Source organism: Trachinotus anak, unplaced genomic scaffold (genome assembly GCF_046630095.1).
Source record: "Trachinotus anak isolate AG129_WGS33_773 ecotype Australia unplaced genomic scaffold, CSIRO_AGI_Tana_v1 ptg000021l, whole genome shotgun sequence".
In the NCBI taxonomy this organism is placed as follows: domain Eukaryota; kingdom Metazoa; phylum Chordata; class Actinopteri; order Carangiformes; family Carangidae; genus Trachinotus; species Trachinotus anak.
Window position 1 is genome coordinate 18454770 of NW_027273872.1, and position 12658 is coordinate 18467427.

General features: G+C 41.9%; 1 protein-coding gene across 1 annotated transcript; it reads right to left on the reverse strand.

Moving 5' to 3' along the window:
* Positions 1 to 5402: 5402 nt before the first annotated feature.
* Positions 5403 to 8821, reverse strand: dusp1 (dual specificity phosphatase 1). The gene is made up of 4 exons (XM_071457701.1): positions 8149 to 8821; positions 7740 to 7885; positions 7395 to 7614; positions 5403 to 6696 (listed from the first exon to the last, which is right to left on the reverse strand). The coding sequence occupies exons 1-4, from the start codon at positions 8555 to 8557 to the stop codon at positions 6341 to 6343; spliced, it is 1131 nt and encodes a 376-aa protein (XP_071313802.1). The 5' UTR covers positions 8558 to 8821; the 3' UTR covers positions 5403 to 6340.
* Between the last annotated feature and the right edge of the window lie 3837 nt (positions 8822 to 12658).

Genomic DNA, 12658 nt, shown 5'->3' on the forward strand with positions numbered 1-12658 from the left:
TCACAACCTCTTAAGCTTCAACAAAGTCATGAGTCACTGACGTTTCTGGTCACTGGGCGATGAAGTCAATATAAAAAATTGATTGTGTAATCAAACTGCGCTGTTTTGTGACTGCCTGGGTGAAACAGCCTGAATCTTTCTAAATGTTAATGAGAACTTTTGTGCAGACTGTATTTTCTATTCACTCTCTTTACGGAACATATTTATTTTATTGGTAACACACAAAGTCTTCCATAAGATGGCGCTCACACCCAGTGAACTTGGAGAGAGACGTGGCTCAGAGTGAGGAATCCTGTCAGAGGGTCTGTCCATATGCGATGCGCTCTACTGAATGAGTGTTCAACACACATTTGATCCATTGACCTGAGCCTGCCGTCATAGGTTAATTCCTAAGACTCCAGTCTGCAACTGCAGTTCCCCGCACTTACTAAGCTCTGTAGATTTAAACAGATTTACATTTCATAAATCATACATATTTTAAAGAGATCTTCTCTTTTGTCACTACAGCTAACCTTAACTAGTAGTTAAAAATGGTCATAAAACAGACAGGAGTAACACTGGTCGATGAATGATTTGACTGGTACACTTTGATTTGACAAGTTAAAGTCAAAACTGAACAAAAGAAATATAATGGTCTGTATTTTCACATAAGAACATGATGTATCGAACATCTGAAGTAAAAGTATAAAGAAGATAAAGGCTGATTACATAACAAGCAGCTAACAAATAGTAGTTAAACCTTAAAAATACAACTATAAATGCAAGGCATCAGTGTATGGGAACATGTGAAATACAGATTTGTGACCTCAGGAAATATGCTACTGACGATTCTCATACGTCACAAACACGTTGATCTGGGACAGCTGCAGCTTGTGGTGTGCTATGCACCAGAGCTTAGTTGTCACCAATACCAGAGGCAGATCACATTCCTTGATGAAGACGGACACATTTAGCTCAACAGCTTATCAACAAACATCCTTTCTTTTATTATGTGACAAAAGCATTTGATAAATCTTGTGTCAGCTCCCTTCACTATAGCAGTCAGTCTTTTTGTTCATAAAGAGCTGCTGTAATGTTGCAAGCACCACCGGTCAGGCCATATGAGCAGCGTCATTTCTCAGTCATGTGGGGTCTGCTGCAGCTTGTAAGCCAGCCTTTGTATCCATACAAACAGAAGAGGGTCAGTGTTTAGAGTCAGGATGTCCCATGCTTGCTTTTGCCCCTGGCCCACAAAAGATTTATTTATGCATGATGCTACTAATATTAGTGCATTACTTTAGCACCAAATGGGGAAGATTCTTCAACTTGTTTGTTGTTTTCATCACTATGAACCTGCATCAGAGACTTGTAGTTTCTGCCTTGGCCTTCCGCCTTTGACCACACCATGGTAACGCTTTGGTTTTGTGATAGCAGTCTATGACATTTTCAGGTTGTGGTTCACTGACACAACCCAGATACATTTGTCCTGCTTGCTGAATTGTTCTGCAAAGATATCCTCATGGAAGTCAAACTAATATATTAGTAACCTCAACTTTCTGTGTAATAAAAGAAATATATACAAGATGTTATACATTTTAGCAGCCAAACACATCTGCCTGCAGCTTTGTGATTTGTTTCTGCTCGTATATATGGTCTTTGGGTGTGACATCATCTGCCCTGAGTGCAGTCAGGGTAGAAGACAGGATGCCAGACATTCCTTGAATACTCCACACAGGATCTCACTTCTGCTTGTGAACACAACCCCTTACCTCCAGCGAGTGGAAAAATACAGGCTCTGTTCAGAGTCAGTAGAGTGAGTGAGGCTCTAGGGGGATTGAGAGATGCGTCCCTCCTGGCTATCATTCAAATATCTGAGCTTTTTATGATTATGACGCCAATATGCAGAAGTTGCTACTTCTGCATATCAGCCTTTTTTTTCCTTTTTTTTTTTTAACTTTACAGCACAGTGAATTAGAGAATTAATGCCCCACACGTACACCCAGGTATAGCAGAACTCTCTTATCTAGACAGGTGGAACTAACATGAACATAATGAGAGATTAACGTCATAAAACATCTGTAGAGATGGCCTGGATGATATGACTGGTCCACCAGCAATGTACACCTTTAGAGCCAGTGCAGTTTCTCTTCCACCATTGTCTGACATTCCAGACAGGGTTGTTAAAGGAAGGGGAGCCCTGCTGGCAAGGAAAAGCCACTTCACTGCAGCCATACGTAATGTCCTGACATTCCTCGGGCTGTACAAGTCTTTACCTATCATGTCACAGATCTGACCTTATCTCGGCTCCTGTCACGCAACAGCAGCTTGTCTGGCCTCTTTTGCAGGGTTTCTGTTGGAGCCCAGCTCTGGAATGTCATGAATACTGAAGGTTTGGTAGAGGTGCTTTTTCTTTATCAACGGTGACAGAAGAAGAATAGGCTCTGACTCTGTTTATGACAATGCCCACATCAGATTTGGCATCTGGCACAAACAGAGTGTGTGTGCTTGGTGCACTCTGTTCATGCAAGGGTTAGAACAAGCCACTATAATGCTTCAAACACAGGCTGCGACAGAGTCCTTCCCATCACAGTCATAATCCTCTTACAGAATTACTGCAGGTGAGTATTCTGCCATGACATCAATGTGTGGACTAAATCTTCTCACCCAGGATATTGTGTCTGTGTGTCAGGAAGGATGTGTGTGTGTGTGTGTGTGAGAGAGAGAGAGAGAGACTTAATCCATTTTCAAGGTACGATGAAGTGTGAGAAGTAATTACTCAGCAACCCCCAGTAATCAGACCAGTCACATTCCCACAGGAAGTTGGGTTAAATTATGCTCCTCATCGACGGTGACTTGATGCGCGGTATTGTTTTCGTCAGAGCGACTTGAAAAGACAGCTGGTGTGGTGCATTCCTGAGCTATGAAATTGATTAGAAAAACAACTTCCCTCCCTGGATATTCGAATGAACCAATTTTCATTGCGAATTGAATGCAGACACAGAAACTCAGAAGAAACCTACTGCAATGAGTCTTGATATACTGACCGACAATCGACTCATCAGGTTTTTATGACTAACATGAAGCAAACCCTTTCCTGAGGATACTTAAAAATCACAGGACCATCACACGACCAGTGATTTGTCTGCCTGTTTTATATTCTATTATGTAACCACCACATGTTCCTGTTTGATGATATGAAAACAATATGGACCTGGGTGAAAAAAAAAACACTATTGTTTTCCTTTTCAGTAATGCTGGACAAATGTGTGCTTTGTGATCAAGCAAATCCATCTGTGGAGCAAACTGTAAACCCTCTGGCCACAATTGTTACCACTCTACAACAAAAGTGGATTACACAGTGTAACAAAAATCCTCTTAGGTAATTGATGTACAAAATTGCCCAATGATTCCCAATACACTGATCAAGTGTTGTGGCACTGCTATGACAGTTAAATAGAGCGTTGAAGGGTGCATTAAGCTGGAAGGGAGAGTTCAGTGGTAGGCTACGAGCAAATCTTTTGCATTACAGGGAGTAATATCCAAATGCATGCTATATATATATAACAATCTTGGCAAATATAGGTCAGAATAGGAAAAGGGTTTTTTAACCTAGTAGATTATTCTGTATGTGTGACAGAATTCAATGTAAATAGGCCATTGTCATTCATTAAAGAAGTCGGTCTGTTACACATAACTGGTGTGAAGGGGGTCATGGAACAGAAGACCAAAAGCTGCCACAGATTTGATCCAGACCAGATGATGTAAAAGGGAGGGATGGGATTGTGTCTCTTCCTGTCATGGCAGCAGTGTCTGACACGTTATACAATCTTTGTTTCTTTAGGACCGTGTTAATTAAAATGTCTTTGAAGTTGAGTCAGAGCTTAGCTGCTAAATGGAGCGGCCAATTGACAACATAGTGAAACTGGCAAATGACGTTATGGTTAATACTGTCTCATAGATACAGGACAGAAAATGTGAGGATATGATAAGACAGGGGTGAAAAACAGTCAGACCTAAGTTTCAACTTTGCTCTTTCAACAAATCAGTCAAGATTACAAACACAGCCTTGTTTCAGGAGTGAGCCTCGCTTTGAGGGCTTCTTGAGATTGTCTCACACCATATTCAGATCGTTTCACACACACACGCTTAAAATCACAATGCCTTAATGTCCCAGACCTGGCAATTGACTGAGCCCCCCCACCCTACCCCCCAAAAGCACCCTCATCAGATTATAAAAGATGCCTAACGACTTTCACACACATACAGACACGAACACACACTCCTGCCAACCTCCCTCCTGACAACAGGAAATCTAAAGACACAAAGGGCGGGTGGGCTGGCAGGGTGGGGGGCTTGCACATATGTCACCAAAACCACAGCTTCTCTGAGGAAGCTGGTGAGGTAATGAATGAGCCTTTCATCACAGAGGCATCATCACTAGTGAGGTTTTCTTTCAAAGACAAACATTTGTATTGTTGTCAGTTACGAGGTGGATGTCAGAAAAAGGATTCGTTTTGTCATTTGTAGAAACCAGTGAAATTGTTCTCCCCCTAAATCTTTGCTCTTTGTAATGAAGGCCTTGGGATATCATCATCATCATCACCTCTAGACCTCTAGAGGATGTTTTTTTTTTTTCCTCTCTTTTTTCTCACACTCCATCGAGGGTCACAGCCAATGTTTTGGCTAATTTGCAACCCAAACATATTCCTTTCCTTTTCATGGCCGTCTCTGTCCCACCTCCCCATTGGCGCGTGAGGCAGGGGACACAAGGCTGGTGCTTGACTGAGCCCTGAAAGCTCTTTAGTTGTCACACTTTTCCCAAACGCCTTGCAGCTGCTCCTATTGTGGCCACAGAGGGAGGGCTCCTTAGCTGATTCTTTAGGCCTCCTGCTGTTGCCCTGGCCTCAGATGGGTTCATAGAGAGGGAGTGTGGTCTGAACAATGGCCGACGCAATGACATCATGCTTCTTATGTGGGCACAGTCCTTATGCAGATATATGATAGGATTCCATCGCACGGGGCAAAAAGGGGAAGGATGGGTGCAAAGATGTTTCTGACATGCCAGAAGATCAAATGTCTCTCTTTTTTTTTTCTTTACAGGCATCAAGATAAATAAATGCATATTTTAAGCAAACATGCTTCAGCTTTCACAGCTTCCTTTCAAATTGTGTGTACTTGCCAGTTTTTCTTTACCTTCTATAATACATAATTTAATATTCGTGTTTTGGACTGTTAGTTGGACAAGCAATCTGAGTATGTCTTCTGGCTTTGGGAAACTGTGCTTGACATTTTTCCTTGCCGCTTTCTCGTTAAGCAATGAGAAAGTGGAAAAAAATAAATAAATCAACAAATTAAATAGTTGCAGCTAGTTACTGATTAAACAGATAAATAATATGAGATGAAAAAATGAGCAGATCTCCAACTGAGTATAAAAAATTCTAATGAGATTTATTCAATGGTATAAAAACAACATTTAAACAAACATATGCAAAAATAGATATGATAAAGAAATATATTACTTTAGTTAAATAAATATGTCAGAATGCAGTCACTGAAGACTACGTGGCCCCATTTTAGTAGTTTTTTGGGGTTCTGTCCGCCTCAGCGCCGCAGTACACAGTACAGAAACATGAGGTATTTTGTGGTTGGTTTCCCCAATGTGTCAGGATCGTCAAGGTTTCATGATGTCTTGAAAGGCAGGTGTTTGCGTTTGAATTGGCAACCCCACTCAACTCTCAAACTGAACATGAAGATTTCTGTCACATCTACATGAAAAGAGGGGTATACATTCATTGTTCGTCAAATGAAGGATTAACTTCCATGCCATTTTGCAAAACAGGTTAATACTGCTTTCTTCAACCAGTACAGACAGCAAAGTGGACTTTTGAGAGGATATGTTAACATTCCTGAGCTGAAACTGTTAGCCCTCTCCATTTTGTTTAATTTAAATGATTGTGATTATCAAAAGCAGTTGCCTTCATAAAAAAAAGTCTTTTGAATAAGGAATATGCAGATACTTCTAATTTCCTCTGAAGGAATAACCTCAACTATCTTCAGCCATTTCCCAAGTCATGTGGGATTGTACACTGTGGATAACTTTCACATTTAGGAGGTTAAACATCAATACTGCCCACTGGTAGTTATCAATCTCCCCTTGAAATGATGAGGCTGACCTACAGAGATTTGGCCAGCAGAGTCAAATGTACTGACCCCGAACAACAGCTCCCATTCTGTCTAGTGATACCAGTATCACCATAAAATGGATCATAATCGGGACTGTGCTTTGTGCAGTGGCTCATTGGAGAGTCACTGCTGAGGTGCAGTTCAAGTCCAAACAAAGTCTGTGTTGCCAACACTTTCCTCAGCAGCTGGGAGAGGTGGTGATGGGACTGTGGAGGAATGACAGCTGACCAGCTGAGGTGTGCACAGGGATGGAGACAGGGAAATTGAAGACCGTGCTGCTGTTGCCGATAGCTGGACTGCCTGCCTCTGAGGAGCACGTGGACGAGGCCAGGACCTGGGACTCAAACTGGAGGAGCTGACCCATGAAGCTGAAGTTGGGGGAGATGATGCTGCGACGCTGTTTGACAAACTCAAAGGCCTCGTCCAACTTCACGCGGTTGGTCCGCATGAGGTAGGCAAGGCAGATGGTGGCGGAGCGGGAGATGCCTGCTTGACAGTGCACAAAAACGCGGCCTCCTTTATTCCTCACTGAGTCTAAGGGAGAGAAGAGAGAAGAGAAATCAAGATTAGTGCATCATAAACACCTCTGAGGTGACGATATCTAGACTCAAGGTTACAACGCTGCCTGTCACAGGAAACCACAAACACAGAAGTCTTCGCAACACTTTCAGTTGCTATTTAAATTCAACAGCCCTCATTAAGACACAGGAACACAGTTAACAGGGGTGCAGGGTGTGAGCTTGTGGGGGTTATTCCCAAAGGAGGCAGTCTGAAGGGACAAAAGAGGGGAACAGACCCCTGCTGGGGGTATTGATCTGGGAGGAAGGCCGACAGTGAGTGAGGAGAAATTGCCTTTTGTTCAGTCAGAACAAAGAGTGGCATGGAGGGAGCTATTCAAGCCCAGCCACCCTACACACTACAAAACTAGTTTGAGGCCACTGCCTCTCGATTCATTTAAAAAGGGGGGCATCCCTTTTTCTCCGCCTGAGAGGTGGCGATGATGTAACCACTATTGTAGCGGAGTGAGGAGCCTGTGCCGAGCCAGCTGGTCGGTTTTGGAGGGAACTTTTTAAAATTTAAATCCGGGAATCAAAGAGTGAAGTGAAGGAAGAGGGGGGTTGGGTGTTTGTGTTGCTTGCCATCAACGGGCTCAGGAGGTAACAGCTGTGATAGGCGCTCACATTTGGCAGTTGACTGATTGTGAAAGGTGTAAAAGCAGTGGATGTACTCACCGATAAACTCGATCGCCTCGTTGAACCAGGAGCTGATATCGGCCTTGTGGTTATCCTCAACAGGGATGCTCTTGTAGAGGAAGGAGTCCTCAAAGTGGTTGGGGCAGTTGGCAGAGACGTTGATTAAAGCAGTGATCCCCAGCATGTCAAGCATGTCTTTTCTGGAGGCATGGTAAGCACTGCCAAGGTACAGGAAAGGCAAGATCTCCACAGGACCCCCCTAGACAGAGGAAAGCAAAAACAACCCAGTCAGTCAACAGAAGCTCCACGGCAGACCACCAGGAAGTGAAAAAAGTGTCTTGTGTGTTGTGTGTCTATTGACATAGGAAATAAATAGACACAAACCTGATCATATAAGGGAGTGTTGCATGGACTACAGCTTGGGTCTGCACTCCCAGGATGGCTGGAGCTCAGGGGCAAACTGAGCCCTTGTGGAGGTGAGGGCTTGGTGCACATCTCTGGATACTCTGTGGAAAATGTGTCAAATCCGCCTAAAAAAGGGGAAAAAAAAAAAAAAAAAAAAAAAATACAGCAAGGTCAGATCACAGGACGGCACAGAGACACATCCACATTTATATAACGGCCTCCAAAAGGTGACAACTGCTCGGGGGGCTATTTTGGAACATTGTTTACCCCCAGCACCAGCTGGTATGGTGACAGCTGTAATCCGCATTTGTTGTGCCGTTGTTAGGATACAGTAAAACTATTGTGTGGGGCTCTTTTACACAGCAAATCTCTTTTTTTTTCCCCTTACCTTTAAGGATAAAAACACTGGCTCCACAGGGGTCGCGACACAGGGCAGAAACAGCAAGCATCAGTGTCCCGTCTTTTTTCGCCTGGCTTAAGTCCAAACTGCGGTCGTCGAGCAGCACCACGGACTGGTACTCCCCGGTCAGCAGCCGATTCCTGGTGTCCTCGTTGGGGACGATGTGCTCAAGTCCTAGCCCCCCCCTGGCTCTCCTGCGCACTATGGTGCTGAAGCGCACATTCGTGGAGCCCGATATGTGGGACGAGTTGAAGGACAGGAAGGAGCGGCAGTCCAGCAGCAGGCAGCCCGGGACGTCGCCCTCCAGCAAGGCACGCAGGGACGCACAGTCGATGGTGGGGACCTCCATTATGACCATAGTAGGACGGCGGGATAGAAGTATTAAATCCAAATACATAAAGCGTGTAAGGCAGGAAAGTTTGAACTCTTGTGAAAAAAGTTTTTTTTTTTTTTTTTCCCCCCTCCCTCAAAGATACAAAGAAGTAATATTTGAAGTCAAGTCCTTTGTTCCGGTTTAGCTTGTTTAGAGAGAAAAAAAAACAAAAAACAACTTTTAAGACTACGGAAGCTGGTCCTTTCCTCTTCTTGAGTGTATCCGGTAGTTGCGGTCCTCCTTTGCAAGTTTAGTGGCCTATTGTGAACTTTACAGTGAGCAGCCTCTGACTCCGGGCGCCTCGAGCAGCCTTTATATACCCCCCATGCTTGTGAATGAGAAGCGGCTGACGTCAGGGCCCGCCCCTCCCGGCCTCCTGCCAGCCCTGCGGACGTCATTGTGCCCGCCCCGCCAGGCCGGCTTTCAGTGGATAGTGAAACAGGTCAACTTTTGCTGTTCTTTTTCTTTCTTTCTTTCTTTCTTTCTTTCATTCTCTCTTGTAGCGCTTAAAACAAAAATATAAAGGTTTTTTTTTTAAAAAGCAGTAAAAAAAAGAAAGCGTCAGTTATGAGAGCATAATGGGTAGCGCCCAGGATGACTAAAAAAAGTAGGCCATCACTTTAGTCATACCCTTGATGATCTCAGAACTCCACTCTGTCGAAATAAAATCAGTTTCTTTTTGTTTTGTTTAGATTTCTTTGCCAGCTTAGTCATTTTAAAGTCATTCAGCCATGTGAGTGGCAAACTACAAAACAACTGTCACCACAAATCTTCCTAGTTGAAGTTACTAAAATACTCAAATTTGATGGTTCAGTGTGTTTTTGTTTTTTGTTTTTTAATTTTAGGTTAATAACAATTCCATTTCAAATGCCATGACATTTGCTCACCAAATAATTATTCTTTGTATTCGGCACATTAGTTGGTTTAGCTGAAGTGGTCATTTATGTATTTGGCATTAAATTCGGCAAAATGTAGCCATATTGTGATGATAAATAAAGGTTTACAGAATCATCATCATTGTACTTTTATCATACTGAATGAAAATTAGTCTTATGTTTTCTTAATTGTTTGTGTAAAGCGCTGTATGTCAGCAAATAAGGAATTTGCCAAATTTTCCATGATGTTAGTGTTTAATTAGGTTTCAATTTTGCCTCTTCAACTGAGAGTTGACAAATAACAAGATAATAAGTAAATATCTGCCACAGGTGCCATAAAAGTTTATTCTTTGTTTTTATTAGTCAGAGGTACATAGTGTTCAATGTGCCGAGAGCAAAGGCTAACCATAAAAGTTAATCACTGTATAGAAATCTGAAGTCCAGTAAATTTCCACATGCTGAGAAACAAAACACCGGTCTACCAGGAAGACAACAGCAGATGGAGATCTTTTGACCTCTAAGTCATGTTTCGTTTGTGACATAATTGAAACAGATGGATGAGGTGGTCTTCCCAAAATTAGTCTATATTTTAAAAAGCAAACATGATCACCCTGGGAAACCCTTTTCATTTGCTGATGTGGTTTGCTGACTCAGAGCGGACAGCACTCCTGTCTCATAAGGAGGAAGCGGGAGGATCATTATTGACAGACAACAGGCACCTGCTGACAGAAGGGCGTGTTTAGATCTTTGAGTCTTGAAACTACACAGCAGAAACGTGCCAGGGTTCTTTTATTGTGAAACCACTGTCTTAAAAAAATGTAGCATTGCCCGCCATTCAAAATCCCTTTTCAGCTTAGCAGCGTTTAATTAGTTACATTGTCTGTGTTATCACACTGTCCTAAACATCAATTATATTTCACTGTAAATTTCTGTAGGAAGTTTCAAGCTCTATAGACTACTGCTCTGAAAGATAAGGCTGACATATAGGCCATGACGTAATTCTCACTTTACTGTAACCTGAACGAGTGAGGACTTTCAGCCCCAGCGAATCCACTTCCATTCTGTTTTGACCCAGCGTTTTACTTCAGGCAAAGGGGAGATGGATGTGTTATGTGAGAAAGGAAGAGGGGGAGGGGAGGGGAAGCTCAAAAGACAGAAACTTAAAGAATCACAACAGAGTGCAAAAACTCTCCAGCCGGTTTAACCTCACACTCCTGTGAGATGAGTCAACTGTGAGGCACATGCCACAAAGCAAGAATGTTACACACTACACAGGGGAGTGGGGTCAAACAGGTTCTGAAAACAGCCTGTACCCAAACATTTTGTACTCGCTGTAAATGCGTCTTCCCCCAAGTCATGATGGTCTTACGTGCTTGAAGTTGGGAAGGAAATTTGACACCCGATGACGGATTGAACAGAGGCAGCTAGTACAATGATGAAGCAACTGTTTATAGCCATGAAGCAGAAAACTTCACTTCTCGCCCTGAATTACGCTTTTTTTTTTTTTCTCAATTTATTCACAGCACCTGCCACTGGTATCTGGCATATTGGTTTCTAAAACGTTGCACAAACATGTTACAGAAAGTTTAACTGGCCAAAAATTTTTCTCCATGGTCATGATAACCAGAAAAAAAAAAAAAAAAAAAAGTATGAATCCAAAACTTGCATTTCAGTTGCGCAAAAACTCCTGTTCTTTACATGATGACATTTACTGGTGCAAATGGCCTCCCAGAATAAGAATACAAACGTGTGAGTGTTTCTATTGTGGACTGTGAATGACACAATGTTCAAATTGAGCTCCGAAAATAGAGCCTGGGTTGTTGCTCTGTTTCTGATTCCCATAATTATGGCCCACAACCAACCGTAGCTCTCATCCAGAGAGGGAAGTGAAACAGAGGATGAGAGGCATTTCCTGTGGTCTGGCCTCGCTGTCACTTGCTGTCATCCCTGCCTGTTTACTGTCATTGTTACTAGGGGCAACAGCTGAGCCATCAGTGGGAAAATACAGGGCTTCTCCTGTCCTCTAGTATCAATGACCGTCAAATTTTATGAGCCAAAAATGTTTCATTTCATGCATATATGAGTGTAGGGAGACCAAAACACCATGGGAAAAATCTTAAGTAATGGAGTTTGTGGATTTTCTATGACAGATAAATTTTTCTGCCACTGTTTCTGGGTTGTGACAATAATACACTCCGAAATACCAGATACCATAGTGATTGTAACTGATACTCAAAATGTGAAAGATTTTGTACTGCTGAAAAAATACATTTACTTTCCTATCATTTACTGAATGTTGAGCCTGATGAAAGGCAGAAGCCACATATCTTGAAAATGAACTTAACAACTGTTCTGATCTCATTCATAAGTTTACAAGTGCTTCAAATTCTTTCTTTGTGACCTTTGCATGTAACAAGTAGGTTAATCCATATTGATTAATTATTTGCAGGCTTTTCTCACAATATTCTAAGACTTTTTAATGTCAGCCAAACAGTGAAGTTGATGCATTTGGGGTCACCAAGAGCATTTGACGTCACCACAGGAATTTTTTAATAAAAATGTCTTCGAGGCAAATTTCTCATTATGTCCTGCTGTTTGAGGCTGTCACATAGTAGCCTGATAAGCATGAAGTTACTCACTGACCAAAGTTTGAAAGTTTGGGCTAATTAACATCAGTATATGATATGGATGTATATGCTAAAACTAAAAAGTCTCCTCTTAAATAAAGTCATTTTCTGTTTAACCTGTTCTCACTCTTCAAAGTTGATCTGTTCATGCTAGATCAAGTTTATCTCAAACCAGTACATCATGTGTTATACTGTTACGTTAGTTATCGTAGAATGTGCACTATAGTGCTCACCCTCATTTTCTATCCATAGATAAATGAATAAATAAATACATGTAAACGTTTTTGATTAAAAGCATAGCCTATACTGTATCCTTGTACACTATACAATGTATTAATTGTCCAGGGACTGCAAAACAGTTACTTAGTTAAATCTGGTTCACAGTCTCTCTTCTCTTTGTAGCAATAATAAGCAGTAAATAAACATTTAATGAACGATTTAAAATAGACTACAATGTAGTTGTACCCAGATATCATATAAGCTATTTGTCAGCATCATTAGCTCCAGCAGGCACCTATGGGTGGATGCTGGTGTATAAACATATAATAAATAACGTATATCATAAAACAAATAACGTAACATTATTAAATATATCTTTATAAGAGAAAATATAGGCCTAATTG

Bases quoted from the DNA above. Each gene is read 5' to 3' on its own strand.
- dusp1 (XM_071457701.1), bottom strand. From the start codon at position 8,557: ATGTATTTGGATTTAATACTTCTATCCCGCCGTCCTACTATGGTCATA. The intron at 7,886-8,148 runs GTAAGGGGAAAA...CCCCTTTTTTAG, and splicing joins CAGTGTTTTTATCCTTAAAG to GCGGATTTGACACATTTTCC. The intron at 6,697-7,394 runs GTGAGTACATCC...TCTCTCCCTTAG, and splicing joins CGAGGCGATCGAGTTTATCG to ACTCAGTGAGGAATAAAGGA.